This window comes from Esox lucius, chromosome 19, assembly GCF_011004845.1.
Source record: "Esox lucius isolate fEsoLuc1 chromosome 19, fEsoLuc1.pri, whole genome shotgun sequence".
NCBI classification, from domain to species: domain Eukaryota; kingdom Metazoa; phylum Chordata; class Actinopteri; order Esociformes; family Esocidae; genus Esox; species Esox lucius.
Window position 1 is genome coordinate 33,841,566 of NC_047587.1, and position 18,893 is coordinate 33,860,458.

The 18,893-nt window shown below is 40.2% G+C and overlaps 1 protein-coding gene across 5 annotated transcripts in view; it reads right to left on the reverse strand.

Annotated features, from left to right (window-relative positions):
* The window catches only part of grm8b (glutamate receptor, metabotropic 8b), a 227,285-nt gene extending 210,331 nt beyond the window's left edge, over nt 1-16,954 (reverse strand). For 3 of the 5 annotated variants that reach the window (XM_034288511.1, XM_029114809.2, XM_034288512.1), the window contains exons 1-2: nt 16,586-16,954; nt 13,237-14,088 (exon numbers count right to left, since the gene is read on the reverse strand). In XM_034288511.1, coding sequence (XP_034144402.1) covers nt 13,237-13,770 — 534 coding nt within the window. In that variant the 5' untranslated portion in view covers nt 13,771-14,088; nt 16,586-16,954. The remainder of the gene's footprint in view (nt 1-13,236; nt 14,089-16,585) is intronic. The other 2 variants (XM_013131660.3, XM_020044956.3) reach the window with 2 other exon arrangements.
* Nucleotides 16,955-18,893: the final 1,939 nt, after the last annotated feature.

Below are 18,893 nucleotides of genomic sequence, written 5' to 3' on the forward strand. Positions count from 1 at the left end.
GAAGAATTGTTATTTAGCAAAACAAAACAAATCGTCATATAATAATGGAACTATGAGATGGATAACTAAAGGGGACCTCTGCTCAGCATGCTATTTCACCCTGAAGTCAATCTCCTAATTAAACATGCATCATGTGCACTATCTCCACACTCAGACCCATTTACATTCACAAACGTCTTCTCTTTTCTGATGGGATTGGAGATGAATGTGACGGAATGGGGGGAGGGGGTTGTAGACCAACACGCACACACAAATATACTCTCTCTGGGGTTCTAGGAGGGTGTATTGATTGAGACTGCAGTGCAACATCTCTGGCAATCTACTTCTAAATCTGGGAGTGGTTATCATGCTTCACCCTGCAAGATTAGTTATACCTCTCACATGCACATTTAAAATACTTTATTTAGATTGATTAGATAGATTAAGAATGACCCAAAAATAATTTCAATGATTCCAGAATGTATGGATGTTCAAGGATACAAACCGTACCCCCTTCTCCAAACAACTAGGCTAACCATTGTTTTGTCTATGGCAGGTCCGCAATCAGGAAACGATGTACTGAAACAGGTTGCCAAATATTAGAACCAACATGTACAGATATTTAAGGCCATCTCAGGTGCTTACAAGGGGCTGATACTTAAGAAGCTTTTCTTCTTGTGTGTAGTGCTTACAGGAGTGGCACCCACAAGAACTGCAACAGACTCCATTAAAGTTCAAGGTGCAAAATATAAAAAGAATCAGGGATTTCAGGATACCAGTGCTAATTTACTTTGTTGGTAGAACTTGTAACTTTGCCCTAACAGTAAAGAAAATTATCTCTCCAACAGCAGCATTCTGATACGACTCATGACAGAACGGTCAGGTCCACAGCAGTGAGTTTCCCCATAAGTCTGAGACCGGTCCAGTGTTATCGTAGCTGCATCTGCCTGAAGTGATTTCCTAAATAATAGGAGGAGATGTTCCATCAACCATACTGGTGTCAGTCATGTCTTCAGAGGCAGCCAATGGCTAAGTGTATGTGTCAGCCTGTGGGTATCTTAGCTGCACTCTAGTCTGGTAACACAGGTCATTAATGTCTGGCAATTCTATCTTGACTCCAAAACCTGTGGCATAAGTGTCAGGTTTTTATATGGGGCCTCTGTCTAAACCCCAGGAAGTTTTCACCATGTATTACTTTAGTTCATTTCATTCAGAAACTTTCGTGGGATATGTTCATTGGCAAATGTTGATGTTGAATATATGCCAGGGCCTTCTCTCTCACAGCCTCTTGCTTCATGACCACAGCCAGAGTAGACATAAATTGTATTAAGCATGGTTGAAAACACAAGGCCAAGCTATTGAACTTCCCACTCCCAACTCACCAGCAAAAATCAACTTTTCGCCAAGACAGCTGAACATTTTATGATGAGAGTATACTGATTGGTTTATTACTTAGTTTGGATGTTGGGGACTTCCACAGATAGGTCCCCAATATCCACAGATAACACATCAGATATAATGTCTACATAAGGCTGATGTAGTTGTTTCTCAGGTGCAATGTTCATTACACTCCAGCCTTATGACATGCATTGCGCCTCCTTACCATCAGCATTGTGGCAATATGACATTCTACCTGCTACACAGAAACGAAACAAAATAAAACATTTTCCAGTAGACATTTGCCAGTGGACAGGGTGGAACATGGGCAGCATAGCTAGCGTGTCCACGACGGTGGATGGCAATGCTTAATGGTGATGGCTGTGGTGTAACATTTACATTATGTTAAATTGCAGCACACAGATTAGATCCAGCATGTTTAGCAATTTATGTCATTTCTTAATTCCTTCAAATTCATTAAAGAAATATTAAAATATTCAGCACATTAATAAAAAATAGATTGCAAAAATATCTTCAGAAAATTATGTTTAATGCAAAAATGCACCCTCATTCAATATTCATGAATAGGATAATTTAAATTTTTCTGTAGTCCTACCAATTACAGTCTGTCAACCAATTTCTCCCAACGTTCAGGTTAGAGCAAATCAGAGTTGCAAAAAGGGACAGGGTCTCTCTGCCTGTGATTGTGATTCATTGCATTGCTTTCTACAATAAATTGTGCTTTGTAGTTGTGTCAAAAGTTATGTAAAAATAATAGGGGAAAAAAACAACAGTCATCACTATAATAAACTTTATCCTGAAAAGATGTAGCTTGCAATCATGCATGCTTTTAAAAGACATGTTGCTGAGGATTAGGATCTGGTCTACTTCTCATGATGTTCGGTGGCTAAATAAGGGTAATGCTCTCAAGAATGTACCATTATGTGCACAAGATAATGGTAGTTGCCTTACTCTGTGATTGCCAAAACAAGAAACCCATCAGACAAACCAAGTAAAAATAATTAAAGGGGACTTTGTAGCAGAGTTTAATTTTTTCTGAGTGACATTTTCGATCACTTGAGTTATTTTCTTCACATCTTTGAGCCTAAACAAAAATGCTCAATATCCCTACACAATTATATTCAGTCATCATCAGCAAAGATCACTCCTGGGATGTCAAAGTATTTCAGATGAACTGAAAGCTACTTTTTAAATAAGATTGATTAGTTTAATTTCCCCATAGAGTCACGCAGTTGGTGAAGGAACTGTTCTCATCTGACAAGAGAGGGAAAAATCTCTAAAAAGCAAGACAACAGAAACATGCTATGCATTAAAGTTAAAAAAAGCCAGAACAAGTGACTAGATAATGAAAAGAATAAATATGATGCGATCAAAATATCACTATGCATGCCATGCTTAAGCCTTTTCCTAAATGTAAATCACAATTTGATTAATGATGAAGCTGTAAATCAAAAAGAAAAGGAAAAATATGTGAACAACTCATCAGAATACTTCAGTATATTTCCAGTGTATTTCCATTTTTACATTGACTAACAACCTTAAAAATGACTATCATACCACAGTTTGCCATGACATTTCAAATTTGAAAACCTGTGGTTTTGATGATATATGGCAAAATGTATTTATAATTTATAAGTACGTGCCCCTTTACAACAAGCAGAAAGAAATAATTTAACCTTTACATTAAATATATTTCTTTATATCATTAAATAAATCCAAAATATATATTTACTTCACAGTTTATAAGTGGGCTGCATAAGCAGAGCTGGCCTAGCAGAGCAAACGTCTCTTACTGAGTGAGTGAGCAGGTGAGTGACTGACTGACTACCCCTTCTTAAATAGCATAGTGGTTAGAGATGCGGACAACAGAACAACAGGCCCTGCGTTTGTGTCCTGTCACAGTCCAAACAAATTATGCCTTAGGATTTGTTCAGGACAGACAAAAACTTTCAGTAGCTATGTTATAGGAAACCTAAAAATAAAACAGTCTGGTGGATTTTTTAATTATGCATTTGAGGTGGAGGTCAACTTAAGAAACATTAGTCAGTTTAACACAATGCTTAATGGAGTCTAGCGAAATATTACTGGCTAATAAGCTTTTAAAATGGCAATTGGCAAAAGTCATACTGTTCATAGACGGTATTTATGGTGGAGGTAAATTTTATAAGACATTTTAATCAGTTAAATGCAATGCTTATGGTGTCCAGCGAAATATTAATACTTTGCGTGATGTTAATGTGAGACAAAATTATCCAATGTCAAGATGCTATGCTGTCACTTGATAAGCGTGCAGTTCCGTGGTGTAGTGGCTAAAGACATAGCCTCTCATGTGGGCAACCCGTCTGAATCCAGGGCTGGCAACAAAATTCATCACTTTCATGTGTAGCCTGGCTGAACTAGCCTTGCCTCATTCCTTTTCTGGTTATTCTCTGGGACTGTCCTAGCTTCAATGGGAAGTAGTTTCAACCATTGGGGAGCACATAGAAAGAAGTGGTTTATATAGACTGAGTTGTTGTGGGATGACCTAGAGACCAGAGGTAGCAGAATGCACAGCTTGATTAGAGATGTATCATTGAAGTGACAACATCAGATCAAATGGTCTTGTGTTTAGAAGGCAAGTCGAAATAATTACCTCCTCAAGGACGCAATTACACATCTCTGCCCCAATGAAATAAAATGATTTCATTTCATGACTTTTACAGCACAAGTTAATGGATCATTTTGAAACTTTGAAATAATTGTACAGGTTTATATATCAGGTACTCAGCAGATGTTGCTAAAGAGCAAGGTGTAATAGACTTTTAATAAATGCATTTCAGTTACTGTCATTATTATGATCTCACTGAAAAGTGTAAGAAATCAGTCCACTTCACTCAGCAATTTGTTGAAACACCTTTGGCAGCAATTACAGCCTTAAAGTCTTCTTAGGTATGATGGTGCAAGCTTGGCATACCTGTGTTTGTACTCAGGTCCTCAGAAGTGAGATCCTCTTAGGCTCTGCCAGGATGGATGTGGAAAGTCACTGTATAGCCATTTTCAGGTCTTTGCAGATTTGTTAGAAAGGGTTCAAGTCCGAACTCTGCCTGGACCACTAGACGTACATTCACAGACATGCCCCGAAGCCACTCCTCCTTTGTCTTGGCTGTATGCTTAGGATCATTGTTCTGTTGGAAGGTGAACCTTCACCCTAGTCTGAGGTCCTGAGTGCTCAAGAGCAGGTTTTCAGCAAGGATCTGCACTTTGATCTGTTAATCTTTCACAGTTTCTGCAGCTAAAAAAATCCCCACAGCATTATGCTGCCACCAGCTTCACGGTAGGGATGGTAGTGGCCAGATAATGAGTGTTGCCCGGTTTTCCTTTAAACGTGATGCTTGGAATTCAGTTAAAAGAGTTCAATTTAGGTTTCATCAGACCAGAGAATCTTGTTTCCCATGTTCTGAGAGTCCATCAGCTGGCTTTTGGCTAACTCCAAGCAGGCTGACGTGCCTTTTATAGAGTAGTGGCAACTGTCTGGCCACTCTACCATAAAGGCGTTATTGCTACAGTGTTGCAGAGATGATTTTCCTTCTGGAAGGCTGTCCAATCTCCACAGAGTTACTCTGGAGCTCAGTCAGAATGACCATTGCATTCCCAGTCACTTCTCTGACCAAGGCTCCACTCCCCAAATTGCTCAGTTTGACCAGGTGGCTAGCTCCAGGAAGAGCGTTGATAATTATAAAGTTCTTCTATTTAACAATGATGGAGTCCATTGTGTTTTTGGGGGGCTTTAATGCTGCAGATATTTTTTGGTACCCTTCGACCGATCTGCACCTCGAAACAATCCTGTCTTGGAGTTGTGTGGACAACATGGCTTGGTTTTGGCTGAAATGCATTGTCAACTGTGGGACCATATATACACAGATGTGTGCCTTTCAATGTCATGTCCAGTCAATTTGATTTACCACAGGTGGACATTGTTAAGACTGTAATTGGGTCAGTACACAGATCAATAGTGAAGAAACAATGGCTAGTCTGTTTATGAGAGTCAATGGAGTGTTAAATCAGTTGTTTCCGTGTCCAGGATGTAATGTATCCTTCACCAGATATGTTTTTCTTTCAGTTATTTGTGCGACTGAATCACTCAAATCCATGGGAAAAATTATCTACCACAATCTTAGATGGGAAGACAACAGTGATCATAATGGAGACACAGGCAAGCAGTACAATTCAATCCCAGCTGGTGTTGTTAATGTTTCCATGTTTTCAAATTTTAACAACAGACAGATCCTTAACTTACAAAATACAATGCTGTAAATTTTTTTGCAGAAATATTTTTTTTAGCAATTATTTAATTAGCTAGAGTTGCAACGCATAAGAATAACAGTTGCAGGAAAAGAGGGAGGGAGGAAGGTGTGTCTGAATTGATTACATAAAACGAGAGAGATAGTAAATCAAGTCCACTCAACCTGGCATGGTAATCTAATTTATTCCTTGTCATCTCTTTTACACTTTAACATACTAACTGTCTTTAATTGTATCAACACGAGATAAGCTAAATTAGCTAAAGCTAATTGAGAATTAATCTGTGAATTAACCTGAGAATTAACCTTTTACTGAGGGTTTTCTACTGTTCAAAATCCTTTTGAATTAGGAAAATAGCAAGCCTACTGGTTTGGTTCTGCAGCCTGTAATTTTAGCTTTTATTTCAGTCATTTTGAATTCCAATGATCCACTCATGTGCCAGATATTTCAAATAACATGCTGTACAGAGACACAACAAATAATTTTGACCAGTGACAACATTTTTAATTTGTCACATCACTAATCATAAAACAAAATCCCCCCACGTTTTTTTCCCCATGCTGTGGCCCTCAACAAATGTCCATCTGACCCTCAAAGACAAATAAGACCTTGTTTACCACAACTGTTAACTACATAGTTGCACTAGACTACACTTAATACTCTGCTCATCTTCCTTCATCTAGATACAGTGGGGAGAACAAGTATTTGATACACTGCCGATTTTGCAGGTTTTCCTACTTACAAAGCATGTAGAGGTCTGTAATTTTGATCATAGGTACACTTCAACGGTGAGAGACAGAATCTAAAACAAAAATCCAGAAAATCCCATTGTATGATTTAAAAAAAAAATCATTTTATTGCATGACATAAGAATTTGATCACCTACCAACCAGTAACAATTCCGGCTCTCACAGACCTGTTAGTTTTTCTTTAAGAAGCCCTCCTGTTCTCCACTCATTACCTGTATTAACTGCACCTGTTTGAACTCGTTACCTGTATAAAAGACACCTGTCCACACACTCAATCAAACAGACACCAACCTCTCCACAATGGCCAAGACCAGAGAGCTGTGTAAGGACATCATGAATAAGATTGTAGACCTACACAAGGCTGGGATGGGCTACAGGACAATAGGCAAGCAGCTTGGTGAGAAGGCAAAAACTGTTGGCACAATTATTAGAAAATGGAAGAAGTTCAAGATGATGGTCAATCTCCTTTGGTCTGGGGCTCCATACAAGATCTCACCTCATGGGGCATCGATGATCATGAGGAAGGTGAGGGATCATCCCAGAACTACACGGCAGGACCTGGTCAATGACCTGAAGAGAGCTGGGACCACAGTCTCAAAGAAAACCATTAGTAAAACAATTAGCCGTCATGGATTAAAATCCTGCAGTGCATGCAAGGTCCCCCTGCTCAAGCCAGCGCATGTACAGGCCTGTCTGAAGTTTGCCAATGAGGAATGGGAGAAGGTCATGTGGTCTGATGAGACAAAAATAGAGCTTTTTGGTCTAAACTCCACTCGCCGTGTTTGGAGGAAGAAGAAGGATGAGTACAACCCCAAGAACACCATCCCAACCGTGAAGCATGGAGATGGAAACATCATCCTTTGGGGATGCTTTTCTGCAAAGGGGACAGGACGACTGCACCGTATTGAGGGGAGGATGGATGGGGCCATGTATCGCGAGATCTTGGCCAACAACCTCCTTCCCTCAGTAAGAGCATTGAAGATGGGTTGTGGCTGGGTCTTCCAGCATGACAACGACCCGAAATACACAGCCAGGGCAACTAAGGAGTGGCTCCGTAAGAAGCATCTCAAGGTCCTGGAGTGGCCTAGTCAGTCTCCAGACCCGATACTAATAGAAGATCTTTGGAGGGAGCTGAAAGTCCGTATTGCCCAGCGACATCCCCGAAACCTGAAGGATCTGGAGAAGGTCTGTATGGAGGAGTGGGCCAAAATCCCTGCTGCAGTGTGTGCAAACCTGGTCAAGAACTACAGGAAACGTATGATCTCTTTAATTGCAAACAAAGGTTTCTGTACCAAATATTAAGTTCTGCTTTTCTGATGTATCAAATACTTATGTCATGCAATAAAATGCAAATTCATTACTTAAAAATCATACAATGTGATTTTCTGGATTTTGGTTTTAGATTCCGTCACTCACAGTTGAAGAGTACCTATGATAAAAAATTACAGACTTGTACATGCTTTGTACAAGTCTTTTGTGGTAAAACCTGCAATTCTCCCCACTGTATAATATACTGGAATTGTGAATGTTTAAATCCATGTATATAATACATACTTGCCACTCATATCCCATTCATTTACATATACCCATTGTATGCACCGATCAGCCAAAACATTATGACCACCTGCCTAATATTGTGCATGTCCCCCTTCTGCTGCCAAAACAGCCCTGACACGTCGAGGCATGGACTCCACTAAATCTCTGAAGGTGTGCTGTAGTAGCCGGCACCAAGATTTTAGCAGCAGATCCTTTAAGTCCTATAGGTTGCGAGCTTGAGCCTCCGTGTTTCAGACTTGTTTGTCCAGCACATTCCACAGATCCTCGATTGGATTGAGATCTGGGGAATTTGGAGGCCAAGTCAACACCTTGAACTTGTTGTGTTCGTCAAACCATTCCTGAACCATTTTTGCTTAGTGGCAGGACGCATTATCCTGCTGAAAGAGGCCAATGCCAGTTCTGATGCTCACGTGCCCATTGTAGGCCTATTCGGCAGTGGACAGGGGTCAACATGATTATCCTGACTGGTCTGCGGCTACAAAGCCCCATACACCACAAACTGCGATGCACTATGTGTTCTGACACCTTTCTATCAGTACCAGCATTACATTTTTCAATTTGAGCTACAGTAGCCCGTCTGTTGGGTCGAACCACACGGGCCAGCCTACCCTCCCCATGTGCATCAATGTGCCTTGGCACAAGGGCTGCAGTCTTGGAGATGCTCTGACCCAATCGTCAAGACATCACAATTTGGCCCTTGTCAAAGTCGCTCAGATCCTTGTTTGCCCATTTTTCACATGTACAACAAATTGTCTTTGGTATGTATATATATATACAGTATATATATATACATATAAATATTAAGAATTCACATCTACAATTCACATGTACAACAAATTGTCTTTGGTATGATGGTGCTGTTAGTGGTAGACAACTGGTATAAAATCCTCATATATATAAATATATATATATTATTTTAAGGTACTGTCTTTTGCAAGGTTCAACTAAATAACATTAGTCAGCTGTACCCTTGCCAACATTCTTGTTTTCCATTTTTTAGTTTATTTATTCTTTAGCTAAATTCCCTATCTTCTGCTTAAATTGTGAGCCACCATGTTATCAGCACTTTCATTTCCATGACTGTATCAATACACTTAGGCTTATAATATGAATGATATCAGTTTTTGGGTGCTGATATAGTTGGCATTCATCTTTCTGCTACTTCTCACTTCCAGAAAAAGATGGTTTGAAGTGTTACCATATGGTGAATACTCACATACAAAAGAGATCTATCACAGTAAAATCGGTTCCTTGCAACAGTAATACAGTTGCTAACACTTCCACTTTTGAATTAAATGACAACATTGGTAGGTGGGTTGGAAAACTCAGCATCAGCACATTTTAACTCCTTCCTCCAGTCATTTAGAGCTAATTATAGATAAGGCATGTTGGTAACGCCTTCTCTTCTCATTAGCCATGTATGACTTCAACAACCACAGACTCAGAGGCTCTTTGGTTGAACTTATCACAGATGTAATTCAGGATATTTTTGTGACAGTGGTCGGTATCTTAATAGAGCCTCTGGCTCTGTAGTTTGTCTTAATTATTTCCATACACTGTGGGATATTATTTCAATGACCGAAATTCTAATTGTTACATAATTCGTTTTGGCAGCTTTTCAGTATGTGTTAGTTTTTCTCATTGAACATCCTGTTGAACTCAGGGAATTTTGTCCTAATGAGACACCCAGTTTTGTTGTTCGAATGGCACTTCATTTGCCTCGGGATCATTATTATCATCGTCATTTGAACATCAGCACTACAAAACAGCAGACATCGTTGCGGGGCAGGAAGCAGACTCAGCCGCGTATGCACCTGTATGGTTCTGCCTCCTACGCTGACTCATGCCCTGCATCAGACACACGCAGCCAACACCATAGTTGACGCAATTCAGGTCAGGGAGCTCTGTGGAGGGCCAGATACATGTGGATCGCACCATCTTCAGGCGTCAAACAGCTCATCGAACCGTCCACCTCAAAGGCTATCTGCCTATCCACATGTGCTGATCACATCATCTTCCCTGACATTAACACGAAACCTTCAAGCGATTCTAGATGTGCACTTTATGTTGCACTAGTAGTGTTAAAATCTAATTAGAGAAGTGTACTGCGCAGTAATACCGGAAGTGTGTAAATAATGGATGATCAAATCCATATGGTTTCATACATTTCGGTGGGTATTAATGGATTTAATTTCTACAGGGAGCCATTTTTTATTTAAAATGTGGTTGTATTCTGAAAAGATTGGTTGTAACTGATTCATTGAGGCAGTCAACTTGGAATGACAGGTAAATGTGATCTCCCCTAGGCCTACTCCCTTTAAACCATTATTGCACCACTTCTAACCCCAATGGCTACACTTGGGATTGGGTGAAATAAAAACCTGATCTAAGAGCAGTGCTTAGGGAAAGAAATTCCCTTGAGTGTTTGTCTTCTGTGGAAGATGAAGCTGTGCATATCCATTCCATTACTAAGACTATAATTGGGTCAGTACATGGCACACAGATCAATAGTGAAGAAAGAATGGCTAGTCTGTTTATGAGAGTCAATGGAGTGTTAAATCAGTGTTTCCGTGTCCAGGATGTAATGTATCCTTCAGCAGATATGTATTTTCTTATTACAGTTGTTGAACTGAGGGGGGAGTGTGTAGGAATGTCTGAGGGAAGAACTGGTTGACAGATCATTTCAATCCCATAAACAGTGAGTTATGGTTAACATAATACCCTGTGCCTAGCAGATGGTTTACAATATCCGCTTTGTTAAGGCAGAACATCTGTACGTAGCCTATCAGGCCATTGTTGGGGCATAAAACCTGTTTGTAACCTGTTAGGTCATTGTTGTGGCAGCACCACTGTATGTAGCCTGTCGGGCCTTGATGGAGCAAACCCTCTGATAATAACCCGTTAAGTCCTTTTTGTGGCTGCACCTCTGTATGTAACCTGTCAAGCCCTTTTTGGGGCAGCATCTCTACAGTATGTGTAACCTGTCAAGACCTTGTTGTGGCAGCACCTCTGTATGTAGCCTGTCAATCCTTGATCTCCCGTGTTATGACCTCTGATACTACCTGCTATTAGATCAGCATTTTCCATTAGTCAGACACTTCAACAATCTTGACACTGTTATAGGCAAAAGATTCAACCTCCTTCAATATTTCCCTGTCTGGGTCATACTCAGCATTCACCTTTTCTCCTACAGCTGATCAATGATTACTTAAACTCTCCTCCATGTTGGCAAATCTGTGACTGGGAAAAGGAAATATATTATGAAAAGTTCCAAAACAGTTATTTTCTGTATTAAAAGAAAGAAAATCAAGCAATTTAGGGAGCAATAAGCTGTAATATCTTGATAAAGGAATATTCAATCCTAGACACATGGATATACGTTTACTATTGGACTACTCAAGGCAAGAGAAGAGACTCATATATACACTCACCTAAAGGATTATTAGGAACACCATACTAATACTGTGTTTGACCCCCTTTCGCATTCAGAACTGCCTTAATTCTACGTGGCATTGATTCAACAAGGTGCTGAAAGCATTCTTTAGAAATGTTGGCCCATATTGATAGGATAGCATCTTACAGTTGATGGAGATTTGTGGGATGCACATCCAGGGCACGAAGCTCGCGTTCCACCACATCCCAAACATGCTCTATTGGGTTGAGATCTGGTGACTGTGGGGGCCATTTCAGTACAGTGAACTCATTGTCATGTTCAAGAAACCAATTTGAAATGATTCGAGCTTTGTGACATGGTGCATTATCCTGCTGGAATTAGCCATCAGAGGATGGGTACATGGTAGTCATAAAGGGATGGACATGGTCAGAAACAATGCTCAGGTAGGCTATGGCATTTAAATGATGCCCAATTGGCACTAAGGGGCCTAAAGTGTGCCAAGAAAACATCCCCCACACCATTACACCACCACCAGCAGCCTGCACAGTGGTAACAAGGCATGATGGATCCATGTTCTCATTCTGTTTACACCAAATTCTGACTCTACCATCTGAATGTCTCAACAGTAATCGAGACTCATCAGACAATGCAACATTCCTCCAGTCTTCAACTGTCCTATTTTGGTGAGCTTGTGCAAATTGTAGCCTCTTTTTTCCTATTTGTAGTGGAGATGAGTGGTACCCGGTGGGGTCTTCTGCTGTTGTAGCCCATTCGCCTCAAGGTTGTGCATGATGTGGCTTCACAAATGCTTTGCTGCATACCTCGGTTGTAACGAGTGGTTATTTCAGTCAAAGTTGCTCTTCTATCAGCTTGAATCAGTCGGCCCATTCTCCTCTGACCTCTAGCATCAACAAGGCATTTTCGCCCACAGGACTGCCGCATACTGGATGTTTTTCCCTTTTCACACCATTCTTTGTAAACCCTAGAAATGGTTGTGCGTGAAAATCCCAGTAACTGAGCAGATTGTGAAATACTCAGACCGGCCCGTCTGGCACCAACAACCATGCCACGCTCAAAATTGCTTAAATCACCTTTCTTTCCCATTCTGACATTCAGTTTGGAGTTCAGGAGATTGTCTTGACCAGGACCACACCCCTAAATGCATTGAAGCAACTGCCATGTGATTGGTTGATTAGATAATTGCATTAATGAGAAATTTAACAGGTGTTCCTAATAATCCGTTAGGTGAGTGTATGTATTGGAACAACACAGCTGTTTTTGGCCTGACACTATCTATTACAACAACTACAAAAAAAAACTTCAGGATAGAAGTAAAACATATTTAATAACAGTCACTGTATTCTAAGAAGAGTGCCAAATAATTGAGCTGTATCTGCTTGAATGGAGAATCAGCCAAGCACAAAGCCAAGATGTCTCAATGACAGAGCAGAAGTGTCAACCCTTAACCTAGCATTAACTATAATACCCACTAAAACATGAAAGGATATTGACCCTTGTGTCAAGAAAATCTGAATTTCTATCAAAAGCCCATTCACTACCTTCGAATAGTGAAATAACTATCAAAATAAAGTTGCAGAATGTTATCAAGATGACACCCCACAAACCAAAACATAGGCAAGCCCCATATGCATTCAAATGTTCAAGACAAGAGAACAAAGCTTGCTATGAGAACTAAGCAAACCTTGAAGAGAAGCCTCACAAAAACCTATCTCACCGTTTTGATCTGTTCACAGCTTTCTGAGAACGCTAGAGATAGAGCTAAGCCTGAGTCAAATTAAGCCTTATTACTACAGACAAAATGGATTATGGGACATTCAACAGAATCCCATCTTCAATTAGCAGTAACAGAATTCTCACCTTGAAAAGCCGAAGGATGTTGGCCACCATGATGGACACAGAGCTAGCTGAAGCCCCAATGACCCCCACCACCTTATCCGGCTTGGCAAAGATGGGCTGCTCCCCGCTGGCACATCGCACGTCTGAGCCATCCCTCTCGATGAGGGCCTGGACGAAGGTCAGTGACTGCTCCAGGGCATAGGTGTCTCTAGAACATGTGTCGAGGATACGCGCTCCCAGGGTCACGTTGGGAAGCAGGTCCGGGTCCTTGTTGATCAGGTCAATAGCAAACAGCATGGCCTCTAGCCTGTGAATGCCCTTCTCCTTCTTTAGTTCTCCACAGGGCACACCTCTCTCCCCACGAGAGTGCACAGGGAATAGGCCTCCTAGCATGATGTCCCCGTCCAGCCGGATGGAGTGGGCGAAATCCTGTAGAGGCAGCTGGGTGTCTGGGGGCCTCTGAGTTGCAGAGACCAATGGCCAGTAGAATTTGGTGGTCAGTAGGAACAGAGAGCAGTAAAGGAAGAGGGATGGGTGTTTGGAGTCCCCCTCCATGATGGTAGCAGTGTGGGAGAGCGGGACAGAGGGTCAGGGCAGTGTGGCACTGGGAGATCAGAGCGGCAGGCAGCTGGTTGGTGTTGGCTGGTACAAAGGGTGGGGCATACCATGGGTGCCCCTCCTCTCTGGATCAGGGCAGGGTTAGGGATGGTTCTCTCTGGGTTTCAAAGAGCTGCTGATGTATGTACCTGGCATCCCTGAGGAGTTGTTTGACTGATATAAGGGAGCTTGAGAGAAGACTGGCTATGTTTCTCACACTAGTTGGACTATGAGGATCTCTCTCCACAATCCTGGGCATCACACGCTCACAAGACCCTGTCAGAGTGGTGTGAGACAAAGAGGAAATACAATCCATTTGTTACACACAGTAGGCTTCAGCTCTCTGTTAGTCATTACGCATATCAATATACTCAGAGCCGACGCCAACACACAAATTTACATATTGCCCTCTTAAAGGCTATATCCTTTATTTTCTCCCAAATTGTGAAAGTGTGCTGAATTACACCAACAATTACTTTTTCTATTTTCCCTGACCAGCTTACAAAAACTATAAAGATTTACTTTTTTATATTTGAAAAATCTAATCTAAATACACCTGAAACTTATCTATAAATCACAATGATTCCCTACAATATTATGTGTTTTTTCTCTTTTAAAATGTTTTTTGGGGGATATTTAAAAAAAAAAAAATGTATTCAGATGTCATAATGATTCCCTACACAATTCACTGCTTGTTTTCTAACTTGAACAGAAACAGAATGAACTGTGGGAGTTTATGCAACCAGGAAATAACCAAAGGATTTTGCTTACTGATGTCTGCAATTGCTTGTATGAGGGATAATAGAGTTTCTTAGTGAAGAGAGGGAAGTTGCCGCTTTTCTATTTGCCAACAAAAGCATTTTAGAAAGCGCTTTTGTATAAATCCACATCATTTCTGTTGAGTAAATGTGAAATGCTATCATTCCACTATTACTGCAGCTATATTATAGACATTTCCTGATATTACACTACAAAAGTGTTAATGTCCCCCTGTAAACACAACGTTCATACAAACACACATACACAGTAATGCCCACAAATTCAAATCTGGACTTTTCCACAGTTTTTCTTCTTATTTCCCATTATTCAGGGACAGATTTGGACCTGGGACACCAGGTAGGTCTAGTTAACTATCAGGTATAACAGAAACCAAGCAACAGTTTGGACCTCCAGGAAAGGATTTGAATACCCCTGTACTAAAGAATGTACCCATAAGCTGGCATAAACACACGTACTTATGCACGCACAAACACTCTGTGATATTGGCATAGACACAAGAAACATCCACATAGCCCAGCAGGGAATCTCCCTTGGACAACAGTGAAATTTTAAAACATACTATGTCACATCTGCTCAAACTTTGTCAACAAAGTTGAGACTGTGATTGATAAAAACAAATTGTATTATAATAATTTAATGAGCTATTTCATTTGTGGTGCAATTAATCCATACCCTGATGTGAATATAAATTAATGTGATATTAAGAAAATGAAACAATGTAATGTTATAAAGGATTAACATTCACACAGCAGGCAGAGATGGAAAATACGCTGTAGCTTATTGTTACAGACACTCTAAAGAAAAAGGTATCCAAATGAATTAGAATCAGTAGCCTAGATGCTTTTCCCACAACATACTGGTTAAATGTTTAACTATTACTGTGCAGTATGATTTTTCTTCGACTTTCCCTGACCATTTAAGTCTCTCTGGATAAGGGTATCTGTTAGTGCCATGAGAGTTCTGATACCAAAGCAGGGATTAACCTAACCCTCAGAGTACTACACGAGTAAGGATGCAGGCACCTGTGTTACATCCCTGCTGAATGGCCTACATTATTACCCGCCCCCAAACAGGCATCCAGCTGTGCAGTACATGTCAATGATTGCATCATGTAAATGGTTGCATTGTTCTTAGATTGACGAGGTTACATATGTGCAAGAAGCCTCATAATTTATGAAGGCTATTTTGATAATGCAGAACATATTTGAAAGGTGGCTAGACTTAGAGACGTAAGTGAAATGTCATACCCTCATTAAGACGTCCGTAAAAAAAAAAATCTACGCAATAACTGGGAACCACTCAGACATAAACCTACAAATATGTAACTGCGCGTCAAAATGACAAATCACTTCAAAGAAGTGACAATGTAGTTAAATTATGAAATAAAGGGCTTGCATATAGCTAGCGGTTATACATTCAAATGCATAGCAATTTTAGGCATATCTTTATTGCGCCAATTACAGTAATCTAGGTAAAGATTGCATCGCCCAGTGACAGATTATTTAACTCACCTATTAGGCTACTACTTCTGAATAAAACTCATTTATAACAGAATAAAGGTGTAATACGGTCTAGGCATAACGTTTAAAATGTAAGAATGCCACTAACATTTTATTTTTCAGTTCGTTGGTTTCCATTTTTAAGTTTTAATGCTCTCACCTTTTCAATCGATTTGTTGACGATGACAAAGGTGCGTATGAAACGTGTATAACGAAGCTGATCATTCCAGTGCTTTTGTAAATTAATGTTTACAGCAATTGGACAACTTCATTTGCGTTTTGGGTACATACCAGAATAACAAGTAGCCGAACCTTAGCTCTTCGTAGTTTATACAATTATAAAATGTGACTTGGGATGAACAATTTTTGGAAACGGGCGCGCATCGGAAAACTGCAGGGTATTGCCGAAGCTTAACATAGAAGCTCATTAAGGAACATGATTCACATCCAAAGAGAATTTGTTTTAATAAATTCAACAATAAAGTAGGACTTACCTGCGGATGACAGAGATCTCTCACTGCCAAACCAACGCTGCGCAAGCCTACGCTGTGCCCCTTGTGAAGAAAGAAAAGCGCACGGTGAGGTGATGCAAGTGCGTCTCTGTTTTGTGGAATCACCCAATACTCCCACACCGCCGTGATTGCTTTCCGAACTCCAGGTTACCCCGTGCTTCTATGATGTGTGCTGGTTGTTGCAGTAAATTGTTAACAGTTTATATCAATTCACAGTTTCAAATCACCGTAACACTAGGCTACTTGAGGACGTGTGCAGGGACTATTGAGGACGTATTTTAATAATTAATGCTCAGTGTTAGCTTGGTCCAAACCCAGTGCAGCTTCGCTTGTTCCTTCCCTCCAGAGTAAAGATATCCACAGCTCATTAGGCTACCTTGGTTGGTATGGCACGATTTTAAACTAGCATTTTCAGAAACATTTGTAATGTGTGTGCGACATGGCGGATGACAGCCAACAGCTTGAATAAAGATTAAACTAGTTTTATCTAGTGTCATTTTTAAAGTGCATCACTCACAAAGACGGTATCGCTCATTGAGAATATAAGAGGGGATTCAGATAATTAGTTGAGAATGTTTCACAGAAAACATAACATATTTCTTTACTATTATAGACAAACGGAAATGTATTACAAAAGTAGGCTAAGATGCCTAAGGCGCTGCATCAAACAATTTTCGCTGTGGGAAAACATCTGCACATTGTGAAACGGAGGTTTTCATTATTAACGGCACGGTTGGGAAATGCAGTCGCACAGCGACACCGCGTGGACGCAAAAAAACCTAATCCACTATTGACAAATCGTTTTGGGAAAAACTAGGCCTAATCCAAAATCTACATGATGTAGGAAACGAAATACGGTAATATTAATTGTAAATTGATTAATAACTGATCGTAAAGTAGGCTTAGGTCTCTGGACGTTGAGCAATGAGTATAATGTAAAACCCACTATGGCAATCCATTTATGTCAGAATACTCTCCTAATACCAGCTGTATGAGGTACAGAGGTGAGTAGTGATGTCAATTAAGAATTAGGTGCGAGAGGTGATTGGGAGGCGTCATTGAAAATTAAGACAGGTTGGGAATTTAACCAGGACACAACCCCCTAGTCTTATGAAAAGTGGCATACAGTAAACATTTTCAGTGTCCAAAGATTTTACTGAAAAACAATAATACAGGCACAAAATTATTACACTTGAACCGCTTGCTCCTGGACTGTCTGGAAGCCAGTCAAAATCGAAGAAGGGTGTTTAGCATCTATTTTGGAGGAGGGGTTTCAGAAATGAGGGTTTTCTTTAAAATGCATGTACACACTGTAAGTTGCTTTGGATAAGAGCATCTGCTAAATTACTTAAATGTGAAATGTAAACAAGGAATAACATCTTCTTTATCCTCGAAATGTCTGTCTGTAACATTTGAGAATGCTGAGTAACTGAACCACATTCCCTCCCTAACCCTTCACACAGTGGCGTGTGGGGCTATAGCCTTGGATTTTTTATAAATAGCCCCGGATTTCAAACTGACCAAAAATTATAATAATAAAAAAATAGCCCCTGATTTATTCATGTATAATTCCGATCGTGTATTATGACAATGTAGACGTGTAGGCCGCTAGCGTGTACATCTGAATTTTCCGCATGTACGTTCAAAACCCTGTACTTTCTGTCCTGGACGGGGCGGGAGGGTGGGCTAAGCCCCAATGTATTGTGATCTCTGCCCTCACACCCCCATGCAAAGGTTTTCCTCATCACACCTTTAACAACTTTTATGTGCATATTATTTTGTTTAAATTAATGTCTATTGCACTAATGCAATATGACCAGTGCAAATTGACAGGGTCCATATGACAATGATATACTAACTTTTGATAACATTAATTAAATTGATTATAGCTAAGTAGTAAAATTATTCTAGTTTTTTGCTAGATAGTTGTCAGCTCCTCTTCTACTTCCTGCACTCTAACAATCAGCTCCTCTTCTACTTCCTGCACTCTGACAAAGAGCCAGCCAAACTGATTTCAATGTAACAGACCAGAGCTAAACCAGTGCCAAGCTAAATATAGTTTGGCTAGAATTTCTCACAACTTTCTAATTGAATTATAAAAGACTGGTTTTACATTTTTCTCCAAACCCTAGGAATAACATCAGATGCATGCTAAAGAAATATATATATTTTTATTCCTTAACATCACATCCCACTGCATTCAGGGCCGCTTTAAAAAAAAAGCTCCATAAATTTTTTTTTTTTGACTTTATATAGGCTTAAGAAGAGCTTACATTTGTAAACTGGTAAC